Here is a 26579-nt window from a genome sequence, read left to right as displayed (position 1 = left end):
CCTTCATAGCAAAGATCACCAGGAAGGTACACGTGAGTTTGGAAAGATACAAATATTCTACTTTTGAATTTGCAGTAATAATAAACAGGCTTTGTCTGACTGAAGAGCTGCTTTTTAACTTCGGTATGCTGACCATTCCCGTATACGGCTACGCAGGTTACACTGTGCAAGGCCAGACAATTCTTTTTTATTTTTTCAATGTTTTAAATGCGTAAGAGCTATTTTGGAACAATGAATTAGTTGCCTTGGCAACGGTTTTATACAACAAGGTCACTGCGGATATTTTTTAAAGGATATCGAATTTTAATCATTTTTGTCATCTGGGCCCAAGCTGGGTTCATTAAGTTGAACAATAACTTTTATTCTGTACATAACAGAATAAAAATCTCAGACCTCATTTTGTATACATAAATGTACCAATATGCCAGGGTCATCCATTATTCGTTACCTCATTGAACTAAAGCTCATTATTTTGATTCCAAATACAGATGTGTCAGTTTAGTTCTCACTCAAGGAAATGGAAATAGTCGCTTTAAAGTGTATGAAAATCCTAACAATAAGCTGATTTACTTCAATTTGGTCTGTTTAAAGAAGAACTTAAGTCCCGTTAATGCTAGCCCCATCCTCCTTCACCAGTGCCACCAGCTGTGAAGGTCTGGTGCATGCACAGATTTGGCAGAGCCTTGCAACACATCTGAACATGCTCCAAGTTACAAATGCATGCGCAGTCAAACAAAGGTCGGGACCCCTGTGTCCGCCAGTACTGACAATGGATGGACCATTGAAACCTCTAGGTGACGTTACCCCTCCTAAGCATTACCAGCCATTGTTGAAGCACTCTATTGTCTTGCCTGCAGCCGCCGCTGGTTGACACAGGGGTGATCGCATAACCAGACAGGAGCAGGTTGAAAATAGGTAAGTATATACATCTTTCTTACACAGGTTAGTAAGCATAAATGTTAGGAAGTGGGATTGGTTAGGGTTATCCCGGAATTCCACTTTAAAGCCTTTCAGTTCAAATCAGCATAATACTTAAGATGCATCAAGACAAAAGATGTGCAAAGTATTAAAATGTGTTTTCTTCAGCAAGGAGCCACAGCTGAGTAGTTAAAGTCTGTGTCCTGCCAGCATATGCAGGACCCTTGCTCTCCCTGTGGAGGCATTGGCCTCTCTGAAAAGGTCTGCTAAGTCTTGAGGTGGAGGAACTTGACTGGCCTCCACAGAGTCCTGACCTTAACCTTACAGAACACCTGTGGAATGAATTAGAACGGAGACTGCAAGCCAGGCCTTCTCGTCCAACATTAGTGCCTGACCTCACAAATGCGCTTCTGGAAGAATGGTCAAACATTCCCATAGACACATTCCTAAACCTTGTGGACAGCCTTCCCAGAAGAGTTAAAGCTGTTATAGCTGCAAAGGGTGGGCCAACTCCATATTGAATCCTACGGATAAAGACTGGGATGCCATTAAAGATCATGTGCGTGTAAAGGCAGGCGTTCCAATACTTTTGACAATATAGTGTGTTTTTTTTTGTATCCCCCACACTTCCCTTTTAAAGCAGAACTAAACTCTCTCAATCAACATGAACTGTTTTTAATCCTTGTGCCGTAAGGACTATTTTTAATCATATTAGTATAAAGATAAGAAAGTGTATAACATTCACCTAATTTAACCTTTTTTAAAATATTTTTTCAGTTGCTTTCTGGTTTCTGACCAAGGCCAAAATGATGTCATCCATCCCAGGAGTCTTCATTGGCATTTTATTTTCTTCCATCGGGAGGAGGGGAGGAGGGGCTTTCTCTTTCTCTACACCCTCTTGTCTGCATGTCTAAACTAAGGGCAGATAGATTCCAGAAGTAAATGCTTCATGAATCAACTCCCCTTACTAAAGACGGCTGCAGCTATAACCATCCTAAAATTATATTTTAATTATTGCTCATGTCTGGAGAAGGGGAGGAAGGAAGAAGGAGTACTGAAAAACACCTTCCATGACTAAGCTCCGAGGGGGGCGAAGCAAAACGCGTTGGGGGCATGGCCTGGCAGGAAACCCAGGCTGAGGTTGTCTCCCCCGTACCACCATCGGACTCCATGGATGTGCAGCACTAGGGATCTTTCCTCTCTTTCTTCCAGTGACTACAGGAGCTCCATCCCTTGCTGGCACTCCTGCAGTGGATGCAGCATCACCCACACTACTCCCCATAGTGACCGAGCCTGAGCGGCACACTAAACAAACCGTGGGACACAAAAACCTTCCAGTGCCAGCTTATTTCAGAGGAAATTATAGCGATCTTGCCTAGTCAAACTCTTCCCTAAGGAGTGGCCAGCCTTTAGGTATCTGTCACTGCTTTATACATGAGATTACAGAAAACAGCCAGACTGGGTGGTTAATATCTTACATCTGGCACACTTTACACTTTCAACCAACCCTGGCCACCAGGAGTCTCATGTGCAGGGGCTGAATGGCAACTTTCGGCCCAGGGGGCAGGTACAAACCAGAGGCCCATGGTGCAGCGACTCGGGCCCCCTCCCACTCTCCCTCTTCCCGGCCTCCTCTTGACCCCCATTCCATGCTGAAGCTCTGCTCCAGGTACTCTCTACTCAGCAGCCGAATCCGGGTTCCCGACCTGGCCAGCGGAGGCTGATAGGTGGAGCTGGGAAAGCTCTGTAGGGGCTGGCCGGGGGAGGAGAGTCTCCAGTGGGGCATGGAACCAGCCTCTGCTCAGAGGGGAGGGGGGCCTGGCTCTGTCCTTGTTTTCATCCCACACTCAGTAGGTCAGCTGTTGGCTGGGACTTTTTACTTCCCTTCACCAGAAATCCTTTGGGCATGTCTGTGGCAGAGGCGGTGCAGCCTCTTAATGGGGCATCAGAGCAGCCCGGGGGGCAATTGCCCCCCTGACCCAGTCCTCCCCTGCTCATGTGTATACTGGGACTGTAAGTATACTTGTAGGGATACAAAAACTGCATAACGAACTCAGTTGATCTAATATTCCACCCCAGAATACACTGCTGTATGAAGGAGATATCTGGTCTGCTTTATCATCTGAAAAGTTGCATCTGCTCATTCTCCCCTAAGCAAGTAGAATTTAACATCATAGAACATATGGCAAGCAAATATTGTTATGCAATTAACTTTTATCTACGAAAAGTAATTTTTGAATGGTCAATCCTTTTAAAGAATGCCGTTTTGAGCATTTCAACATTTATTTAAAAATGGAATCATCACTTTTCTAAGCTTTATTATGGGTGGGTAATATACTGACCAGGTACTAATAGCAGATGCTAGCTCAACACTGCCCCACTGTGGACACTGACCACTGCAGCTGCAGTGGAAGTTTACCAAAATTCTGAACATACACTACTTATCTGGTCTACTAACAGTCAATTTGATTTTTATATTCATTTACCTGTATATACATTGCAGTGATTTACACAGTTACACACATGGGGTGTTTTGCATGGGTGCCAACAAACCAATACATTTTTAAATTTTGCAAGAAAGCCCTGGCATTTGGGTTCAAATCTTCAAAGAAAAGTTTGAGTATATAGTGGCCCTAATGGAAATCAAACCCAAGAGCAGAATGCATCAAAAGTATAATATTAATCACTAAGCACCATTCAAGTTATAGGTACTGCAAGGGTCTCCTCTGACTACAAACCCAATTCCAAAAAAGTTGGAACAATGTAAAAATTGTGAGTGAAAAAGGAATGGAATAATTTACAAATCTCATAAACTTATATTTTATTCACAATATAATATAGATAACATATCAAATGTTGAAAGTGAGACATTTTTAAATGTCATGACAAATATTGGCTCATTTTGGGTTTCATGAGAGCTACACATTCCAAAAAAGTTGGGACAGGTAGCAATAGGAGGCCGGAAAAGTTAAATGTACATATAAGGAACAGCTGGAGGACCAATTTGCAACTTATTAGGTCAATTGGCAACATGATTATATCATATAAAAAGAGCCTCTCAGAGTGGCAGTGTCTCTCAGAAGTCAAGATGGGCAGAGGATCACCAATTCCCCCAATGCTGCGGCGAAAAATAGTGGAGCAATAATTCGAAGTTATCATCATCTACAGTGCATAATATCATCCAAAGATTCAGAGAATCTGGAACAATCTCTGTGCGTAAGGGTCAAGGCCGGAAAACCATACTGGATACCCGTGATCTTCGGGCTCTTAGACGGCACTGCATCACATACAGGAATGCTACTGCAATGGAAATCACAACATGGGCTCAGGAATACTTCCAGAAAACATTGTCGGTGAGCACAGTCCACCGTGCCATTCTCTGTTGCTGGCTAAAACTCTATAGGCCAAAAAAGAAGCCATATCTAAACATGATCCAGAAGCGAAGGCATTTTCTCTGGGCCAAGGCTCATTTAAAATGGACTGTGGCAAAGTGGAAAACTGTTCTGTGGTCAGACGAATCAAAATTTGAAGTTCTTTTTGGAAAACTGGGACGCCATGTCATCCGGACTAAAGAGGACAAGGACAACCCAAGTTGTTATCAGCGCTCAGTTCAGAAGCCTGCATCTCTGATGGTATGGGGTTGCATGAGTGCGTGTGGCATGGGCAGCTTACACATTTGGAAAGGCACCATCAAAGCTGAAAGGTATATCCAAGTTCTAGAACAACAAATGCTCCCACCCAGGATGGGGTTGATCATGGGGGTTGCTGATGCAATGTTGGGAAGTGTAATAAAGGTGGTCAATACTAAAAGATATTGGAGAATGACCTCATTACGCCCTTGATTATACAACCACTGCCTTGGGTGGAGTACATAGTTTATCTACAATGGGTAATTTAAAATGAAGTAATGTAAGATACTAAACCTGCTCTTTGAAAATAATGTATTCCAAGACAATAAGGATTCCAACATAGCAAGTTTGATATTGGAATGGGCTGGCAGAGAAAAAAGAAGGTTATGAGAGGGTAGGCTCCAGTCCCTGTGTGACCTGACGTCCAGTGTCAGGAAGGACATGCCAGCAGACAGGATGGCTCTTCTAGACAGGGTCCTGTGCATAGGCACAGGCTAATTCATGTTCTTTTACATGCACATAGAAATTGTGCACATGCATCTGTGCACGCACATATTCGCACGCATGCACTGACAGCCTGCATCCTGACAGTCCTCTTCCTACGCATTTGTACCTCATCTATCTCCCTGTGTATGACCTGGTTTGTCTGACTTTGCTTCTGTTCCTGTCGCTGCTGGACTCCCTACTGTGAGAGCCTCTGCCTATATTCCACTGGTGCCCGCTCACCACCTGTCTGCTACCAGCTTGTGTCTGTCAGCTATCTCCAGTGCCAGCCTGCTCCTGTTCACTGGTGTCCATCCGGCAGTCCTGCTCCACTGTGGTCTACTGATAGTCTTCCCCCCTTGATCCTGGGAGTCCGTCCAGCCCTACTTGCTGCTAGCAAAACCAATAGGCACTCTGAAGACATCAAAAGTATGATGAAATGGGTTGGGCGTTACCAGACGTGAAGTCAACATGCATTACGGCCGCTGGCTGGACCGATCGCATTGCCGAGACTCTGGCCTTTTGCTACAGCTTTACAGACATGCATGTTTTAACCTTCTACAATTCGAGTGTTACATTTGCTTAATATATAAACTGTTGCTATTACGTACACTATGAGTGTTTTATATCATTTATACCTGATACCACAAGTGGAACCGAGGTTCTGAGGGCACCATGGCCATTGCAACCAGCATGGTTTTGTTTGGGACTTATTCCCTAAGGCGTTATTTGGCTTTTTATTCATTTGAAATCAAACACCTTTTGGTAAGCAGCCACCCTTACCTTTTACCTCCACTGGATGTCTTGGGGAATTTTTGTGTCTGCCTTTTCTTTCTTCTTTCCTCTGGAACAATTCCAGGATCAACCAGCACAATTTTTTATACTTACATGGACTATTTTCACTTGCTTAGTGATTTAATTGATGTATTATCACCTGTATATGGTGGTTTGAGGACTTTGTTTGAATACGTTGTCATTAATGTTTGTTCACAATTTTTTTTTCTTGAGAAGCGCTGCACTTTTGTTTTTTGTAAAATTGTTTTGGTTATATCTATTGACCTGTGTCAGTAGCTGTAACTACTAGACTTTTTATATTTTTTCCAGCGCTGATTTTTTACAGGTTTACAATAGGCACTCGTGCCACTCTGAACTACTTACCTTCTCTATCAGAGCTCCCGAGTCAAAGGTGTAGGAGAGGCCTTCATCATGGTGCTCTTCCCCCAGGTACGAGACACCAGTAAATTCAGCAGTGCCTATCGTCCTGGGCATGAATGTCCTGAAGGACCTGGGCCTACCTCATCTGATGGCTAAGATGGACACACCCAGAAGTGTGTTGCTCCGGATGCTGAAACTTTTTCGGTCACTGAAGCTCTTTAGGAGAGCAATGATTGTCAGCATGTTTCAGGTAAGTTTTAAAGTGTTTCTTAAGTCAAAATCTGGAAGAGGTTCTAACCCTTTCACATTCTTTTCAGAACTTAGAATATGTTTTTGCTTTACACACACACTGGGTTCACTCTTAATAGTGATCCGCAATGGATCGTTTTTTTCAGAAGGCAGTTGACAAGCATGTTAGTGGGAATACGTCTCCTTCTCATCACCTGCTTTAACCATTGAAAAGTTGTAGCAGTGTGCCGCAACAACTGCATTCACTTGAATAGGTTCATTTGGCAGGGGTACTATCCGTCATACCTGACATTGGTGTTTACATTTTTCTGTGCCACGAACAGAGTCCCTTTCGGCTGCAATGTTATGTTAAGGTGTGTGGTCAGGTGGCAGTTAAACCATGTCTCAAAGGCCTATTCTTACCACCCCTGGCCACAAGTTTGAATGAGCCGTATTATTTTGCAGGAATACCTGCAAAATATTTTATTTTATTTTTATGTTTGAAAAGCAAAGGGATTGCTTTACTTGTATTTAAATAACTGGAATTTTATTTACATCTGCGAGCAATATAAACATGCTTTTTTTATATATATATTTAAAACATAAGGTCTAGGTATTTCAATAAAATAATTTGCAATATACTGTATTCATGTTCTACAAACACAAAAGTATAAATAATGTCTAAACTTTTTTTTTTTATTTGGATAGGGTGATGAAGGTTTAGAAAGAAGCACTGTCGGGCTTATTTTGCAATCTGTGTCCCAGTTAGGGAGATTCACTCTCTCTAACTATCCTGATCATCAATGCCACGAAGAAAGAAAATGAGTGTAAACCAAAATTTCTGAGTTATTACCAGAACAAGAATAGAGGGGAACTCTTACAATGGGCTCACTAATTCCCAAAACAACTGTCAAAGATGGGATTTCCCTCACATTGGAAAGATATCCTCTTACTTCCTGTGAGAAGTGAAAGGAAATCAGCATAATGAGACACTTATAGTGGCTTTAACCCTCATCTACTCCATCCAACATAAAAAAAGTTTTGCTTTCAGATATACAGTACTCTACTTTAGCACTAATTTTTGTATTTTTTTAAAAAATTGCATATCAGTGCATCAAAACTGCATGTAAATGTATCTGTGCGAATGTGGAAAAATTGAATGTCGTCAGGCTATATTACCTGCAGATCGAATGGTATTCATTAAAAAAAAAAAAAAAAAAAAGTGTGAATGTGGAAAATACAGAATTATGGCCACAAAATGGAGCGAAGGCTCCATTTCCTATAATACTCATCTTTAGAAGTAGAGGACTGCACTCTGACTTGAAAAATTGTGATAATTTATTGATAAATTCAAAAACCCATAATAGACGAAAATTATCAGACAGGAGACAAAACATAGTTGACGCGTTTCACGAAATCAAATTGGCTTACAGCGGAGTTCCACCCTAAAAATGAACTTTGCAGTTTCCAATAGAAGAAAATATCCTGAAAAAGAATTGGATAATTAAATTTTTTTTCACTTACCTTGTTTTTAAAGAAAATATACTTACCTTCCTTCCTCTTCCTCCCTCTGCGGCCGCGGCCCAAGCTGTCACTTCCTCCTTGCATTGACTCCTGGGGGACGAGCGTCATCGATCCCAGGAGTCAATTCGCCTGCACCGGCCCTGCTCGTCACTTCTGGTGCAGGCGCGTCATTCCCTGCTGAACAGCTTCTGGGCATGCCCAGGAGCTGTGCAGGGATGACGCGCCTGCCCCGGAGGTGACGAGCAGGGCCGGTGCAGGGCATTCTGGGACTCTGAAGAGGACGCTCCGGCTTCAGCTGCCCACATCTGAGATGGCAGCGCCGTCACTTCCTCCTTGCATTGACTCCTGGGAGACGAGCGTCATCGATCCCAGGAGTCAATGCACCTGCACCGGCCCTGCTTGTCACTTCCGGTGCAGGTGCGTCATTCCCTGCTGAACAGCTTCTGGGCATGCCCACAAGCTGTGCATGGGTGACGCACCTGCACCGGAAGTGACGAGCAGGGCATTCTGGGACTCCAACATCACCGAAGAGGACACCGAAGAGGATTCTCCGGCTTCAGCCTGCACCGGCCCTGCTTGTCACTTCCGGTGCAGGTGCGTCATTCCCTGCTGAACAGCTTCTGGGCATGCCCACAAGCTGTGCAGGGATGACGCGCCTGCACCGGAAGTGACGAGCAGGGCATTCTGGGACTCCAACATCACCGAAGAGGACACCGAAGAGGATTCTCCGGCTTCAGCTGCCCACACCTGAGATGGCAGCGCTGGACAAGACATTTTCAAGGTAAGTATTTCTTATAAAAGGTAAGTGAAGCAGGGGACAGTTCAGAGGCTATCGCTGCTTAAATGCACTAGCCCTGACTGTCCCGGGGGTATTTTTATGTAAAAAAGATTTTTCAGGGTGGAACTCCACTTTAAAGTGGAGTTCCGGCCTATTTTGCAACTTTAGTGATTCCTGGAGTGCTCGCTATGCTGATCAACAATTGGGCATTTTCAATTTTTTTCAGGGGTCCCTTACCTTATTTTCAGGGCATTTTTGATTGTACTTCTTCTCCCCCCTCTGTGGCCACGGCCACCGACATCACTTCCTCCTATACATTGTATCCTGGGAGCTGTTTGTCATCACTCCCAGGAGGCTGGAATCAGGAAGAACTCCCAGAACACTCCCTGGAATCAGGAAGAAGGACACAGCAGATTACACTGCGGCTTCAGATGCCCACGTCTAAGATGGCCGCATCCAGACAGCATTTTTAAAAGTAAGATTTTGACTAAAATCCAATACTGTACACCTTGTAAGCATGAGAATAGCGGTTCTGTAAAGGGCGATGGATTCGTATTATAGGGGTATTTTTAGTTAAAAAAGGTATTTGAGGCCGGAACTCCGCTTTAATCATAACATAGTTATGATTAAGCGAATTTGATTCCGTGAAACGCTTTAACTATGTCTTGTCTCCTGTCTCTAATAATTTAGTCTATTATGGATTTTTGGATTTATCAATAAAATATCACAATTTTTCAAGTCGGAGTGCAGTCCTCTACTTCTAAAGATTACAGCTGCTGGGATTGCGGGTCTGACGTGCACCCGACCTCTGATTGTTGGACTTCTCAGATCTGAGCGGTCTTCTGTGTGTGTGTTTGTGCTATAATACTCATCGCCATGTAGTGGTCATTATGTGGTATTTTCCCTATTCACACTTTTTTTCAATAAATATAATTTTATCTGCAGAGAATATAACCTGCCTCATTTGGTTGCGATGGACATGTCTGCAAACTTTTTTATAAATACACCCTAAGTGTTTAAATATGTTTTGCACTTGGGATGACACTTCTCAAGATATAATTAACCACTCATAAATAAAAGCTATATCATGGATAATGTCAGTGGGACTATAGTAGTTTGTGTGTTTTTTTATTTATTTTGGATTTGCATACATCAGCTTCATATTGAAAAGGAAAAAACAAATCTTACCCCTTTGAAATTCCAGCCTTTAGGGGTAGGAAAGAGGGAGAAGGAATTTGTTGGCTGCCATGTTGTCCTAAAAGAAGAGACAAGAGAAGAGCACAATCTTTAGTATGTAGCTCCCAGGCATAGCACACACTCATTGACCTAACACACATTCACTCTTCGTATGGCTACTGCACACATCAAAACATCTGGATTTCCGTCCACTTAATATTAGGAGCGGAGTCCCATGGTTTTGTAAACACAAGTCAGAAAATGGATGAGCAGGTAATGGTGCTTAGCTGACATCCAATACTTGCTCACAAACTGATCCCAGAGTGCAATGCCAGGGTAACAGATAGCTCTGAAGATCCTGAATGACGGCACTTAGGATGGCACTTCTCACCGAAAGGTAAACATAGCTCCATGTCAACACCTCAAGGTTCATTTGCTACTTAATTCATGCACAGAGTGGTTACTTTTACAGTTCTTAGTCATCCATGAATAACATCAATTACTAATGTAACATTTTTTACACTACATATACTTTCCTGTGTCTTTAGAGGGTGAATTAAAGGGCATCCACTCATTTTTTTTTTTACAAATTGCATTAAAAATTCTAATAAGGCCCCTTTCACACTTGTGGGACTTGTCCTGCGATTGGGTACTGCAAAGTCGCAGGACAAGTCCTACTCCATGATTTTCAATGAGTACAGCTCATATCTGTACGACTTCAAGTCGCAACGACCTTAAAGTAGTCCCTGCACTACTTTGGGACAATTTTAATGCGTTTTGAGGTCCAAAGACAATGCTTCAAGTCCTGTTAAAATCGCAGCAGCAAAATCGCGTGACTTAAAGGTCGCACAAGTGTGAAAGGAGCCTAAAAGTGATCAGACAAGATTGTGAAATCCCCATGGCTGAAAATATAACTAAACTGTAGGAGTTATTTTAGACTTATGACAATTTTCTCATCAATACGTTCAGTTCACAAACACACAAAAATTTTATTGCATTGATGAATAAAAAAAAAAATATATATATATATATATATATATATATATAAAAACATACACACACACACACATATACATTTTTTTACTAAAATTAAACTACTGAAAGCCTCTATTTCCCACGAACCACTATTTTTATCTTGGAATCTGTATTAAATGGCTAGCACACAGATATTAAAGTGTTACTAAACCCACAACAGTAAACCAGTCTGTATATGCAGTAACGCATGCTTGTTATACTCACTGGAACCTAAGAGGTTTATCTTCCGCATTGTGTATAAAGGCTGTGTGATCCTGTCTCTCTGATCCTCTCCTTCTTTAACTGACTCCAACTCATTTCATAATAGAACAGAGCATTAGGTGTCAGGCTGCACATGCTCAGTTCAGTGTGTATTGCTGGAGAGTTTTTCTCAGCACTGTCCAGAAATGTCCAGACAACCAGACAATGGATCATGGGAGAATGAAAACGCCTACAAGCTTTACTAGAAACTGATACATGTCAGAAGGCTGCTATATACTGTGTAACAGAACCGTGACCCACACTGTGTTTGTGGGTTTCCGTCAGTATACGGCTTCTTTCAGTCTTGAACATAGATATCAAATATTCCAGCCCCCCCCCCCATACAAAGCTAGCCAACAACTTACCTTGTACAAGTTTTGGAACCTTCTCCTTTATTGAACAGTGACACAGAATTTATATACAGCATGGACATCCCCCTCCTGATCAGATTACCCCATCAGGTCAGGGGTTGCCTGATTACATTATCATAAGCAGATGAAATTGTATACAGAAATATAATTGACCTGAACTAATTATCTAGCCATCTGGACAGAAACAATATGTGAGTTAATTAACAATTGGACAGACAGGCTTAACAGAATACACATCACACCTCAATACACAGACAATAGGAAGGGACCATCAGATTGTCTGTTTCTGACATTGAAGTACAATACACATTATCAGAAGTGTAAACACAGAACCCCCAGTAGATAACAGGTGGGTATATCAGCATATTCAACAATGTGTGAAAGACAGGTGGTTGAGCTGATGATATTAGCATCTGTTATAAGTCTGACTGTGTGAAACAGTCTTCATAAGTTTTTTGAGATAATACTACTGTCACATTTGAAGTAATCCAAACCATATTCTCAGTGTCCATTAAGTATCTGTCTTTCACACCCAGTGACGGTGAGTACCGTCACATACTGCTGTTGGGAAAAGATATTTAGCAGTTTATATTTACTAAAATAATTGTGTTTCCATGATCTGTGTACTGTTGGAGACCAGATATAGTGAATGCAGGGTTCTGGGTTTAATAACACTTTAATTAAAGTACAACTATGGGCAAGAAAAAGCATTTATATTGCAGTCTCTTGGTATCATTAACATAGCAGTTTTTATTTTTCTTGATCTCCCTGTAATACTGCATATTTTTATTTGCTGTTAATTTTGCCAGCAAATCCATTATTTTTAAACTTCCTTTAACCGGGTGACAATACTGTTTGCTCTTAAGTGAAATCAGTGCAGCGTTTACACCCTGTAGACGTCTAAAATGGATTTGTAGTTTTTAGATAGAATTTACATAACTTACAAACAAAAGACCAGCTCCAGCCACCACTTTTTAAGCGGTTAGAGCAGCAGGTTTTTTTGTCTTTTGAAAAAAAAAAAAGGCTTAAATCATATGGATAAAAGCCAAACATTGTTAGAATTCCTGTCAGTATAAGAGATTGCCCCAACTGTAATGTTTGCTGGACAGCTCGATCTGCATGAAATAAACATAAGGATATTTTTATTGTCATTCTAAAAACATGTTATATTTCAGAAAAAAATGTAATAAGGAACTCAGGTCCTGGTAAACAATTATAAAATTAACATAAATAAATGAATATACAAATAAATAAATAAGTAACCATAAGTATGAAGATAAAAGTGTAAAAATAAATAAAAATTCTAATATTAAATTAACCCAAAAGGGTAAATGTGAGCAACAACTGCATATCAAAAGCAACAGAATGCTCAAAAAAATGTCAATATTACCAATCATAAAAGCAGTATTATCAATCTCAAATTGTAGCGATACCTAGAAAATGCTAATAATTGCAGTTCTGGGTTGCACAGAATTTGTGAAAGAAGAGAAGGTTTCCTCCTGTTTTCTCCCACACTCCAAAGACATGCTGGTAGGTTAATTGAATCCTATCTAAATTGGCCCAAATATATGTATGAATGTGAGGTAGGGACTTTCGATTGTAAACTCCAGGAGGACAGAGACTGATGTGAATGTACAATATACTGTATATGTAAAGTGCTGCATAAATTGACGGCACTATATAAGTATCTGTAATAATAATAATAACTATCATTATAGGTATTAAACCTATTTGTCAGAACACAATATGTTTTGCTATAGAGGACCTTTAACACTGACCAAGCAATGTTTCAAGGAATGAAAACTCATGCAACAATCCTAGTGACTTCACTTTTACACTGAAAGCCAAATTTAAGCTTTGGTTTTTTTTTTGTTTTTTTTACTGTCCTAATGTGCTGCAGAGAGAGTATAAATGCCATGTGCTGGCAGCCTGTCAAAGCAAAAAAAAAAAAAAAAAGATATTATATATATATATATATATACAGTATATATATATATATATATATATATATACACATACACATACACATATACAAACACAGTACATCTCTGCATTACATAAACATTTCCCCTGGTTTTATTCATTTAGACCGCATTCATACTAGTCCGACTTGGACCGCGACTTGTCAGCCTGACAAGTCGCTGTCTGTCACGCGCCCATTGTGCGGTACAGGAGCCGTTCTAATAGTCGCTCTGACTTAGAAAAAGGGTCCTGTACTACTTTGGGGCGACCTGGAGGCGACTTGCATAGAAATTATAAAGAAAGGAGTAAGTATTGAAAACACCCACTCAACCCAGCGCTAAGATAAATAAATGAACATAAAAAGCAGCCGCTATAAAAATCAAATATATTACAATGGTGTATAATGAGAATCTGTATGAGCTCACACACACTAGCAGCGCTGAATTAAATTAGAATACCCTATATAAAAGTTATGCAGAAATAATGTGTCTTATATTATCTCTCAAAAATGCAAACCAATGTCCATTCAGAGTGAGTCCAAATGTTGTATAAAGTTGAAAGTTCATAAGATATATTGAATCCTGGAGTGGAGATCTCTAGACTACCAGTGGTAATAGCTACCGTATACAACCACCGTCACCACACCTCCAAACGTGTCCCCCTAGGTAATTAGAACTCACCAGAACCTGGGAAAACAATCGCCTTAAAAAGGATTTAATTCCATGACATGGTATGTGGATCACAGGCAACTAGTCTCCGGATTCACCAATCGCTGATCATTGAATCAGAACCTCAACGTGACAAATACAGCCAAAATCCTCGGAACTGGTAACTTTTTCTAAGACATCTTCCAGGGCAGCACCTGAGAGATAGGCTCCTCCCACCTGTCTCCCCCTCAGCACTGAACACAGGGGCTCTTCTGCCGGAGTTTTCTGTCCTCTTTGGAAAGCCAAGCGGAAGTAGTCCGCCGCCTCAGTCTTCCTTTCCCCTGTCGGAGCAGCAGCTGTGTCACCGGAGAGAACGTCCTACGACCGGTCCCATAGCGAGGCTTGGAACGCACTTCCGGCTGAGCATGTTACCATGACGCGTTGTCAAGTTATGAAGTCCGTGCAAGTTGCACCGATGTCGCGCTGCACGCGACTTCACAGGTCACCCCCTAAGTCGGAGCGACCTAGTGTGAACCGGCACTTAAAGCCCCTGCATGTACAGAGAAATATGTACACCGCTCTGAATTTCTTATTGTGCCCTGACAACACACAGTCATTTTAGTAACCTCAGCCCTGCCCAGTTGTCTTGACTAAACTACTCAAACCAACCCATTTCTACAATATAGACACTATTTTATATATACTATGTTGTATTCCCAAGATAAAAAAAAATAGGCCCCCAGAGATAAGTGTTCCAATCCTTCCCCACTCTGTTGAAAACAAAGAAAACTATTTTGACCGGACACAAACTTTTAATGGTACTACTCTAAACTTTACCCAAGGAACTCTGTAACCCCAATTAAACATCACCCAACAACTAAAACATTTTAGGCTACACCAATGACCTACCTAAAACATGTCCAATCTGTCCATATTCTGTCAAAATAAAAATGCAACAAACAGACCCAAGGTGCTCAACTATAGAAAGGACTAGCAGTTATGTGCGGTAGTAACATGCATCCTATTGACCCAGTCCTGTGCTGCATGCAATCCACTGGAGGAATGGAGATATCCAAAACAGAAACACAAAGGCTATATGCTGCGCACTGGTAAAGTCAAGGTATCCATGAAAAACAAGTAGATAAATTAGAGGATGATAAAAAACCTTTTAAAACTTGCTTCCACATAAACCATGATGTAACATTTATTATGTGTACATAGAAAAAGCACACAGTCCAGATAAAAACACAGTCATGCATGGACGACACAGTCTACTGTAAAAGCCCAAGTCTCATCCAACCTCAAACACTAAATGGAGGGCCCAGCACTTGTGATGGAAACAGGTTCAAGGTTTACATATCACCCGGAAGGCTCGCTGGGATCAGCTGTTGGTTTCCCGCAGGGAAGGCATACTTCAGTGTGGTGTTTAGTAAAGCTGGAGCCCACCATGAAGATGGCAGCTGACAGGATGGAGACATGGAGACAATAATGTGGCAGGTCAATGGAGATGACATGGCCACTCCGGCGGCCCATGTCAAAGGAAGGGGAGGGACCAGGGAGGCTCTCTCTCCATTCACATAGCGCGTTTCAAAGCTCTCGGCTTCTTTGTCAAAAGCAACCACCATTTTACTAAACATAACCCAGTCAGTTACCATTTACTGATAGGTTCTCTTCTAAATGTGGACAGTTAAAATGCAGCTCCACTTAAAACTGAGGTTTCATTTTAGCGTGGTTGCTACCAAGTTGAATCATGTCAAGGCTTCTGCTATTTGGCACTCCAATTGGGAGATCTCCACACCAGAATTATTTTGGTTATTTCAGTGCCCACTGATGAGTTTACTCTGAACCAAGTATTATTTTCCATAACGTACAACACTGGGGAGTACAGCTGTGAGATAGTGACCCCTTCATAGAGCATTGTGGGTGACAGTAAGGCCTATTTCATACCTGTCCATTTTAGACGTGGTGCATTAAATATAAACCCTGTTTACATTTTGGACCAAGGTATTCAAGCTTTTACATTCAACTGTCTCTTTCTAAAGACACTTGGCTTGTGCTCCGCCACCTTAAACCTCCTTTCCTCACTAAATCTCATTTCAAATTACCATGTACAGTATGTGCTTTTAGCAGCTAAACAATTCATTGCTAAAGCATTGATGAAGCAATTTGTATACTTTACATCAAACAATGTGTGGCCTTTTATTTATCAGTGAGAAAAATACAAACATACTCGTGGATACCCACAAGAAATTTTTTAGTGTGCGATTCCTATAGATCCGATATGTCTATGCTTCCTTTCCAACTGATAGCTATACTTTTTTATAAGCATCGAAATATTTATTTATTTATTTATTTCAGGTACTTATATAGCGCTGTCAATTTACGCAGTGCTTTACATATACATTGCACATTCACATCAATCCCTGCCCTCAGGGGCTTACAATCTAAGGTCCCTAACTCACATACATACACAGTAGGGCCAATTTTTTTTTTTATACAGGATCCAATTAACCTACCAGCATATCTTTGGAGTGTGGGAGGAAACCGGAGTACCCGGAGGAAACCCACTCAGGCACAGGGAGAACATGCAAACTCCAGGCAGGTAGTGTCGTGGTTGGGATTCGAACCAGTGACCCTCTTGCTGCTAGGTGAAAGTGCTAACCACTACACCACTGTGCTGCCCATACATATTTGTAATTCACAAGCCTTCCCCTTATCCCTAATCTCGTGCCTTTAATCCTCATGTGGCCCCTTTCCCTTCTTGTATTTTTTTATTGCCCCTCACTCTCTTTGACCTTCCTTCTCTCCTCCTTTCTTCTCTACTTTTTCTTCAATTGCAAAGAGTGCAATGCGGACCACCTATTCTCTCTATACCAGTTATCATTATTATGACACTTGCCACAAATTAGGATAAGTGCATTGCATTCTACAAACATTTTTTCCTTTTAAACCTATCAAAGGTAGAAAACATCAATATGTGACTTTCTGTAACTTTGTAAAGATCTTCTAAAAAACAAAACAAAAAAAATAAAACAATGAAAAGGGGAAAATTCCACTTGCTGCATCTTTGATGCTCTTTTATCTAAATGCATATATAAAATGCACCTAACATGTAATGCACCAAAAACATGCAAACTAGGCTTAAGTTTACATTCTGGCACAATGTCTGTGTGCCGAGATGACTGAACTATTGCGCATGCGCAGGAGTGACGTCATCCCACGCTGGCCAATCAAGATGGCCAAAAACTGGCACTTGGAAGAAGCCGGAGAGAAGCTGCCGGCAAGGGGTCTCATAGGCATCAGACCATTAAAGAATTAGTTCAGATTTACAGAAAAATGTCAAGGTGAACTAACACCATACACACTCCCAACCACCCCTGGTCCCTGTTGTACTTACCTTTGGTGATGCTGACTTGTCAGTACCCCCTCAGCTGGTCCAGTGGTCTGAGGATTTGAAAGCTGCACTTTTCTCCCTATACCCTGTGCAGAAATTATGGGACAGGTTGACTCTGACTGGTCTGCACTGTCACCGTGAAGCGATCTGGCCCGTCACGGAAGAGCGGTTCATAGAACAGGGAGAAGAGCGGGGATTTCAAATCTCCTAACCACTGGACTGGCTGCAGGAGAATTGACAGCTCAGCATCACCAGAGGTAAGTAAATCAGAGACCAGGCGGTGGGAAGGGTGTACAGTGTTAGTTCACCTTTATATTTTTTCTGTAAAAGTGAACTAACCCTTTAAAGCAGAGGTAAGTATTGCAGACTTTAGTTCCACTTTAAGACAAAACAGCTACAGATTACCTTGCTGGTGGGGGTCTATGCAAAATATAAGAAGTACAGTTTGCTTTAAGGAGATAAGGGACATACCGGTTTTGTTCACTGCCAGTAAAGGAACTGAAAGTTTCCATTTGACAAGAGGTTGGCGTGTTACAGGCTGCCCCATCCCAAGTTGAAGAGGAAACAAAAACACAGGAGATCTCAATGGGCAGTTTTCTGGAGGAATTAGAAGATGTCAGCACCCTATTAAATACAGGTACAAAAGCTGTAGATGTGATTAATGCACACTGACCCTAATCAGTGACATAGAGAGGAATTCAGACCACAGTAAGTAAATGGAAGATGATGTCAATGACACGCTACCTCGAAAAAAGGCCACTTTCCTTAGAGGGAGCCTGCATGAAACGGGCAATCAGCTCGGAGATTGATGGGACCACCTGGAAAGTCACTGACCCAATGCAGATGTTTATATCTTGAATTGTAGCCTGCTGTCTGGCTGTTTACGCTTTAATTTCATATTCACTGCCACTTTTTGTCTTTGCCAAACTTAAAATTGTAAACCCAGAAGGATCCTTTCACAAAGTAAAGAAAGCCAAACTTCTTGAATGAAACTAATGCATTTTGCAGTAAACATATTTGGAGTAAGCACATCTTTTGAGACAAACAGCTAAATTCAGATATATGTAAACTATTTACTTGCCAAATTAATTCTGGTTTTTGTTCAGCATGTCTTGTAATGCACACAAACCTGCCACACTGCATAGCTGGGACAATTACTCCAAAATATGCTGGCTTGGCTGTACAGTTTTCTGTGCCACGTGCCTTGTTAATGATAATGAACAATGCCAAAGACACATGTTGCTGCAGTGCTGGGACACAAGAAAGGTGTGGGCTACCCCAGAAGGGTAAGTATAGGAGCTTGCAGGCAGCTGCAGGTTTCCCTCCATCCTGTAGATGGCAATGTGCCATTATTATAGATGGATTGGCATTTGTTCACTTCGTCAGGGTCTTAGAGCGATCAGTTGTTCAATTGGACGCTGTAATCTCTTGAGTTTTCAGGCAGCCATCCTCGTGTGGGAACCTATATAATAGGGTACCCGCATCATTCAGGAGCACCTGAAGTGAGTGGCAGGTCAGGGACAGAGACCCTGCTGGTGAGGAAAATTGTACCGTGCAGGGAGTGGTTCCTGGCAAGTAAGATCAGATTAGGGCCAACATCTGCCTAGTGGCAACACCCTAGTATCCGGATTATTAGAGTGGGGCTTTTCATCAAAGTTTTCCAGTGCTGTCTCTGTACCAGTAGCGGCTGGTGCTAAACTTTCTTTGGGGGGGGCGGCAAACAAACCCCCCCAGGTCCACACTCACTCCTCCAGGGTCGCGGCGCCACAGCTTCCCTGGCTTCTACTTCAGGGCCAACCTGGTCTTCTTTAGATCTCCCTCCTGTCCTGTTTGGCAGGGATGAGAAGCTTGGAACAAATAGTGAATATTATTTTGCCAGTTTCACAAGTGGGTGGGTCCGGGGTGCAGTGCTCTGCTCCCCAAGCCCAACATTTTTAAAGCCAATTAGAACTTAAGGCTCTAATCATGTGCTTGAAAAAAAAAACCTCATAGAAACCTACAAGTCAGGCGCCGCATGCAAACTAGGGGAGCAGCGCCTCTTATGGACCAGCCGCTCCTGCTCAGTACACTGCAAAACCCTACCCCTCCAGCAGATGTCATTCTCCAGTTATACAGGCCTAAGATTGGTAACATTTATAAACACCAACTGTTATACTGCCTTGTCTTAGTACCTACATGGTCTGTCATTGTTCATTAATCATTATTCAATACTGCTATCCCATTTTAATGTACAAGTTAAATACTACAATCAAGGACTGTCTGTGGCCTCTTACTGATTGGGTACCTAGGGCTTAGGCCCCACCTACAAACTCTTCTCTTCTATTGCCTTTCATTACTAGGGTTTTCAGTTCAAATATTAACCATGACACTACCTGCAGGGAGTTTGCATGTTCTCCTTGTGCTTGCATGTCACTCCAATGACTTGCTAGGGACCTATGTTTGTTAGGGGCCTTAGATTGTAAGCTTCTTGAGGGCAGGGACTGATGTGAATGTACAGTATATAAAGCACTGCGTAAACTCTCCTCACTATAAAAATTCCTGTAAAAATGCAATTCATTTTTGGTTGACTTGACATGGCCATGTTAAGTTTGGGATGTTATAATCATGAACTATAAAACTTATTAAAATGTATTTCTCTATTGGCGCTTTTCCACTGCATGGAACCGTACCAGTTCGGCCTGCTTTTGTGCTTTTCCACTGCTGGTACCGCATGGTATAGGGTCGGAACGGTTCGGTACGGTACGGTATAGGTTTGCTTTTCCACTGCATGGAACCGAACGGTACGGCCCTGAAAAACAGTACCTACTCGATTGTGGTTCCAACAGGTACCAAACTGGTACCATATCCCACAATCCTTTGCATGCAGTCACTACTAGCCACTGATTGGTCAGAGAATCCCACCCACCCCGTTGTTATCCCACCCACTTAACTTAGTACTACTTTAGTGGAAAAGCAAACCTATACCATACCGTACCGAACCGTTCCGACACTATACCATGCAGTACCAGCAGTGGAAAAGCAAACCAGGCCAAGCAGGGCCGAGTAGAGCCGACCTGGTACGAGCCGGTACTTGCAGTGGAAAAGTGCCATATATGGAGCCATGTAATTTCAAATCCGAAGTTAAAGATCACATACTGATGTCTGATCCATAATTTACTGCTAACTTTCACATTTCAATGACTTGCTGTCAGGAATCTTTAATAAAACAGCATGAATCACACTGTTGGTTGAAGCTATCAGTGAATGTCGGCTATAAAGACCAGCTGACAAGCTCAGCCTTGACTTTCAAAGAAGAGAAACACGTTTGATGTTCAAAGCTTCGCTCCATTTCTTTCGTGGCAGTAGTGGTGGGGTCTCTAATTATGCAACTTTTTTTTAAACTACACTCACAGAAAGTTGAGCAGGGCTTTCCCACAGAAATTGCACACATTTTTTTCTGGGTTCTGTCATCAGCATCAACTGAATTAAAAAAAAAAAAAAAAAAGAATCAAAGAACATTTTGTGTGTTCTCATTGGACATAAAGGACAAAAACTATTAAAAAGATCTTACTGAAGCGTAAAACTAAATTCTGCCAATAAATGCCTTGAAATTCATAGGTAATCTCTCTCCAGTGATTTTAAATGCTTTAATTCAGCATGGAAGGGAAACAAAAGGCTGTGTGGTCTTGCTGTTTGTGTACAGAGAATTTAGAAAAAGAACAAGTGCATTTCGCCAAGTTGGACAGCATCCTTTAAAAACACAATAGTCCTTAGAACAGATTCTGTGGGTCCCATGTTTAAAAAACGCAAGAAAGAAAACATGCTTATGTGTCCCATAGCAATAGAATTTCCTTCATTCCCTGGACTAGAAAAAAAAAATGGCATCTGGAATATGATTGGTGGATATGGACAACACATTTTTTTCATTTGTTTTAGCTGCTTTATAAAAGCCAAGCCAATTACCCCCTGATGTGGTTCAACACACCACAAATACCTCTTAAACACTTAAGCCCCTGAAGATTTTACCCCCTTCCTGACCAGGGGTTTTTTTGCGATTCGGCACTGCGTGACTCGAATGGACAATTGCACGGTCGTGCGACACTGTACCTAAATGAATTTGACTTCCTTTTTTTCCCCACAAATAGAGCTTTCTTTTGGTGGTATTTGATCACCTGTGCGATTTTTTGATCATGCACTATAATCAAAAAAAGAGCGACAATTTTGCAAAAATAACAATATTTTTCAAATTTTTTTATATGAAATTCTCCAAAAAAAAATGTAAAAATCAAATTTTTTTAACATTTTTGGCCAATTTGTTTTCTGCTACATATGCTTGGTAAAAAAAATCCCAATAAGCGTATTTTGATTTGTTTGCGCAAATGTTATTGCGTTTACTAACTAAGGTAAAGATTTTTGTCATTTTTGTTGTTTATTTTTTTAAACGAGTAATGGCGGCGATCTGTGATTTTTTTGCAGGACTGCGACATTGCGGCGGACAGATCGGACCCTTGACTGACATTTTTGACACTTTTGGGGGTACCAGTGGCATTACTACAGTAATCAGTGCTATAAATATGCACTGTTACTGTAAAAATGACACTGGCAGGGAAGGTGTTAACTTTATTGGGGAAGGAGGGGTTAAGTATGTCCCTAGGGGCGTGTTTCTAACTGTGATTGGACATGGCTACTGGTGTAAGAACAGAGATCAACGGTCCTACATAGTAGAACTGTGTGATCTCCATTTTTACACAGGGGAGAATGGCAGGCGGCTTTGTTTACATTAGCCGCCTGCCTTTCTCCCTTTTACGGCGAACGATCATGAGTGACCGGCGGACATCGGCTCCGCCGGTCACACGCACTGACTTGTTAGGGAACGAGCCCGCTATTGGCTCACAAGCAAGTGACAGGCTAGTGACGTACCTATACGTCACTTTGCCTGGCCGGGGCTGACCGCCGCAGTATATGTACTTGCGGCGGTCGGCAACCGGTTAATATTTGTATTCCCTGTAAACCCTAATTGTGTATTCCTTACATGTGTTTAATAAATCATTTATTGTTGGCTAAAATAGATGGTTAGAGGGGATGCATTTTAATTAGTATAAGTATTCCCTACATTACTCATGCCTCAAAAAGGCCAGTTGGCATAGGGAGGGATGGGGTAAGACAAAAGCTCAGCTGGGGACCCTGTTAGTTAGTGTTTTATGGCTTCAACCCCTAGAAATAATGTCTTTGTATCTTTGCAAACTAGTGAATTCTGGCCAGTAAACTATATTTGTCCTAATTTTTCCCCTTGGTATTTGAGAGAGGCTGTCAGAACTTCTGTGCCTAAACTCATTTGCTGACAGTTTGGGGAGATTCTTGCCCCCAGAGGGCAGTAGAGGAGTAAAGGCCAGGTTCCCTATTACAGGAGTCATGAGTGATGGTTTATGTCCAGATGTAAGGGCGAAAGTTGTAGAAAGGGGAAGGTTCATAGTAGGGCCAATGATAGGACGACGACAAGGAAGTAGATATATATTTATTTTTCATATTCTCGGTCGCAAATATATATATATATCCATAACGAAAGCCTTGAAACCGTTCATGGTCATAAGTGCTACAACAAAAAATAAATGTTTCTAGATAAAGCTCAGTGAGAAAATAGCAAGCAATTTAAAATACAAACAGGAGATGTTTGAGGGGATCTGGAACCCATGGAGACCCAAACTTCCAACTGAACTTCACACCACAGAGTAGAGGAACGGTGATTGGCGTGGGACCCAAGGAAGAGGGAGACCTGTCTTCTTTCTTCTCTATTTTCTCTTTTATTCTTTTAACCTCTTGTTACCATATTTGTAGCTCCAGAGACTTTCACTGCACTGAGTGGTCAGGGGGCAACATGGTCAGAGCAAAGTTGGAATATTTGCTTTGGATAAGTCATCAACAACACTCCTTGGCTGACAGGCCTGTAGGCAGGCGCCTACTGGGGTATGGGCTGCCTTGCCTGTTCAATGTAATATAGTTTGGGTAATATATCTGTATGCTGCAGGCTGCCCAGGAGGTTATAAAGGGGTTAAGGCTGCCAACTCCCAGGTGTTCATGGCTCTGCCTCCTTGTGGTGGGCTGTAAATACTAGGGGAGGTAGCCCATTAGAGGTCCTTCTACATGGGTATGGGCAGGAAGGAACACTGCAGAATGTATAGGAGGTTGTAGTTTTTGAAGGAACTCAGCATGTAGGTTGTTCCAAACATCTTGGAGAACTAACCACAGATCCTCTGAGGTTGTAGGCTGCCTCAAATCCTTCTGTCTCTTCACATAATCCCAGGCAGACTAGATGATGTTGAGATCAGGGCTTTATAGGGGCCAAACCATTACTTCCAGGACTCTTTGTTCTTCTTAATGCTGAAGATAGTTCCTAATGGCATTGGCTGTATGGTTGAGGTTGTTGTCCTGCTGCAGGATAAATTTGGGGGCCAATCACACACCTTCCTGATGATATGGTGGGTTATGATGGGTAAGTATTTGCCTGTATTTCTCAGCATTGAGGACACCATGGATCCTGACCAAACCTTCAACTTTATTTGCAAAAATGCAGCCCCAAACCTGCAAGGAACCTCCACTAGGCTTAACTGTTGCCTGCAGACACTCATTATTGTACTGCTTTCCAACCCGAATAAACTGGCTCTTGCTACAGCCAAATATTTCAGATTTTGACCTATCAGTCTGAAGCACCTGCTGCCATTTTCTGCACCTCAGTTCCTATGTTTTTGTGCAAAGTTGAGTTGCTTAGCCTTGTTTCCACGTTGAAGGTCTTGCTTTTTGGCTGCAATTCTTCCATGAAGATCACTTCTGGCCAGACTTCTCTGCACAGTAGATGGGTGTATCTGGGTACCCATGGTTTCCCCCAGTTCTGTGCTGATGGCACTGCTGGACATCTTCCAACGTCGAAGGGAAGTAAGCATGATTTTTTCTTTCTTCTGCTGCATTAAGTTTCCTGGCTGTCCTTAACATTGCCCAATTGCGAGGAGGGAAAGGCAATACAGCTAAGGGGAAGGGCCATGGCTTTCACAATTGAGGATTAAGCTGTGGCTTTGTGAGTAAAGATGATAGGTGACTATGTTGTTGAAACAACAGCTCCAGTGTTGTAGCATGACCGATGGGAAACGCCTGTACCAACTTGGAAGAGGGAGATAGAATGGGGATTGGTCTATCACCATGGCAGGAGGAAAGGGTTCAACAGAGTACAGCTGTGGCTTAATGGGTGAAAAAGTGGGGAATATTGCTGAGGCAGCAGGCCTTTGGACTGCATGTCAAGTGCCAAGGACTGGTGTCATGGTAGTGGCTGTTGCTCCAGGGAAAAGTATCAAGCCTTCTAAACATGCCAATAAGACAGACTTTTAATTTCTGCTGCCACTTGGCTTACCTGTTTATGCTACTTATGTTTTAGTTAAAAAAAGTACAAGTTTCCATTTTAGCTTTTGCTGTTTCCAGAAAAATCCTAGTCTGCAAATCTGTCCTTTTATTGGTCTTTAGCAACCAAAATGATAATAGCAATCTAACCATCCCACAGGAATTATAACTACCACCAAGGTAGCCTCCTTTGCTTTAAAAAAGTACTAATCTTCACCAGAGCATAGGCTGCCAATAAAAACACATTAAAAGAGGGAATTATGAAAAATGACAAACTTTTCTTACATAGTAACATACAGGGAGTGCAGAATTATTGGGCAAATGAGTATTTTGACCACATCATCCTCTTTATGCATGTTGTCTTACTCCAAGCTGTATAGGCTCGAAAGCCTACTACCAATTAAGCATATTAGGTGATGTGCATCTCTGTAATGAGAAGGGGTGTGGTCTAATGACATCAACACCCTATATCAGGTGTGCATAATTATTAGGCAACTTCCTTTCCTTGGGCAAAATGGGTCAAAAGAAGGACTTGACAGGCTCAAAAAAGTCAAAAATAGTGAGATATCTTGCAGAGGGATGCAGCACTCTTAAAATTGCAAAGCTTCTGAAGCGTGATCATCGAACAATCAAGCATTTTATTCAAAATAGTATATTTGATTTTTGTTAAGTTGCCTAATAATTATGCACAGTAATAGTCACCTGCACACACAGATATCCCCCTAAAATAGCTAAAACTAAAAACAAACTAAAAACTACTTCCAAAAATAGTCAGCTTTGATATTAATGGGTTTTTTGGGTTCATTGAGAACATGGTTGTTGTTCAATAATAAAATTAATCCTCAAAAATACTAATTTGCCTAATAATTCTGCACTCCCTGTAGTAACATAGTTAGTGAGGTTGAAAAAAGACACCAGTCCATCCACTTCAACCTATGATGTTTGTGTGTGTATATGTGTTTATGTCATAAGTACATCTTATACCCCCCTATGTTGGGGTTTTTAAGGTGCCCATCTAATAGTTTTTTGAAACTATGGATGCTCCCTGCTGATACCACTGCTTGTGGAAGAAAATTCCACAGCCTTACTGCTATGACAGTAAAGAACCCTTTATGCAGTTTAAGATTAAACCACTTCTTTCCTTTCGCTAAAAAGTTTGTTCCCTATGCTAGGGTCCCCAGTAGGGTGTTTGTACATTGATATTATATCCCCTCTTAAGCATCTCCTCTCCAGAGAGAACAAGTTCAATTCTTGTAGACTTTCCTCATAGCTGGGGAAATTGCCCCAGTGTTTTTAATACTGTGCCTATAGAGCTACACACAAGACACAAGTCTAGCAATGTTTCACTTGTTACCCCTATCCCAGTTTGGGTTTCTGTGGAAAAAAAAAATGGTAGCAAGCATATCTGAAATTCACCATCAATTTAGTTTTTTGTCTGTGGCCCTTGGAAATATTGGTACTTCTGGGAATAGGGGAGAATGTGACCTTCTCCCTTTACTCTCAGAATGCAGAGCTGGGGTCTAAGTGGCCAACAGTCAGGCTGCAACACTGTCCCTTGTTTAGAGGAGAACCTGTCACTTTGCCCTAAATAGGCAATTTGAAAGATATCCTTTAACCTCTTGTCGACCGCCCATAGTATTACTGTGGCAGGGCGGCTCAGCTGCGCAAAATCAC

General features: G+C 41.7%; 1 protein-coding gene across 3 annotated transcripts in view; it reads right to left on the bottom strand.

Annotated features, from left to right (window-relative positions):
* The window catches only part of ARHGEF3 (Rho guanine nucleotide exchange factor 3), a 563072-nt gene that overhangs the window by 375500 nt on the left and 160993 nt on the right, over positions 1-26579 (bottom strand). For all 3 annotated transcript variants that reach the window (XM_082266501.1, XM_082266502.1, XM_082266504.1), the window contains exon 2: positions 9904-9970. In XM_082266501.1, coding sequence (XP_082122627.1) covers positions 9904-9970 — 67 coding nt within the window. The remainder of the gene's footprint in view (positions 1-9903; positions 9971-26579) is intronic.

This window comes from Pelophylax lessonae (genome assembly GCF_965119305.1).
Source record: "Pelophylax lessonae genome assembly, chromosome: 8".
Lineage (NCBI taxonomy): Eukaryota > Metazoa > Chordata > Amphibia > Anura > Ranidae > Pelophylax > Pelophylax lessonae.
This window is presented reverse-complemented; position numbering and strand designations above follow the sequence as displayed.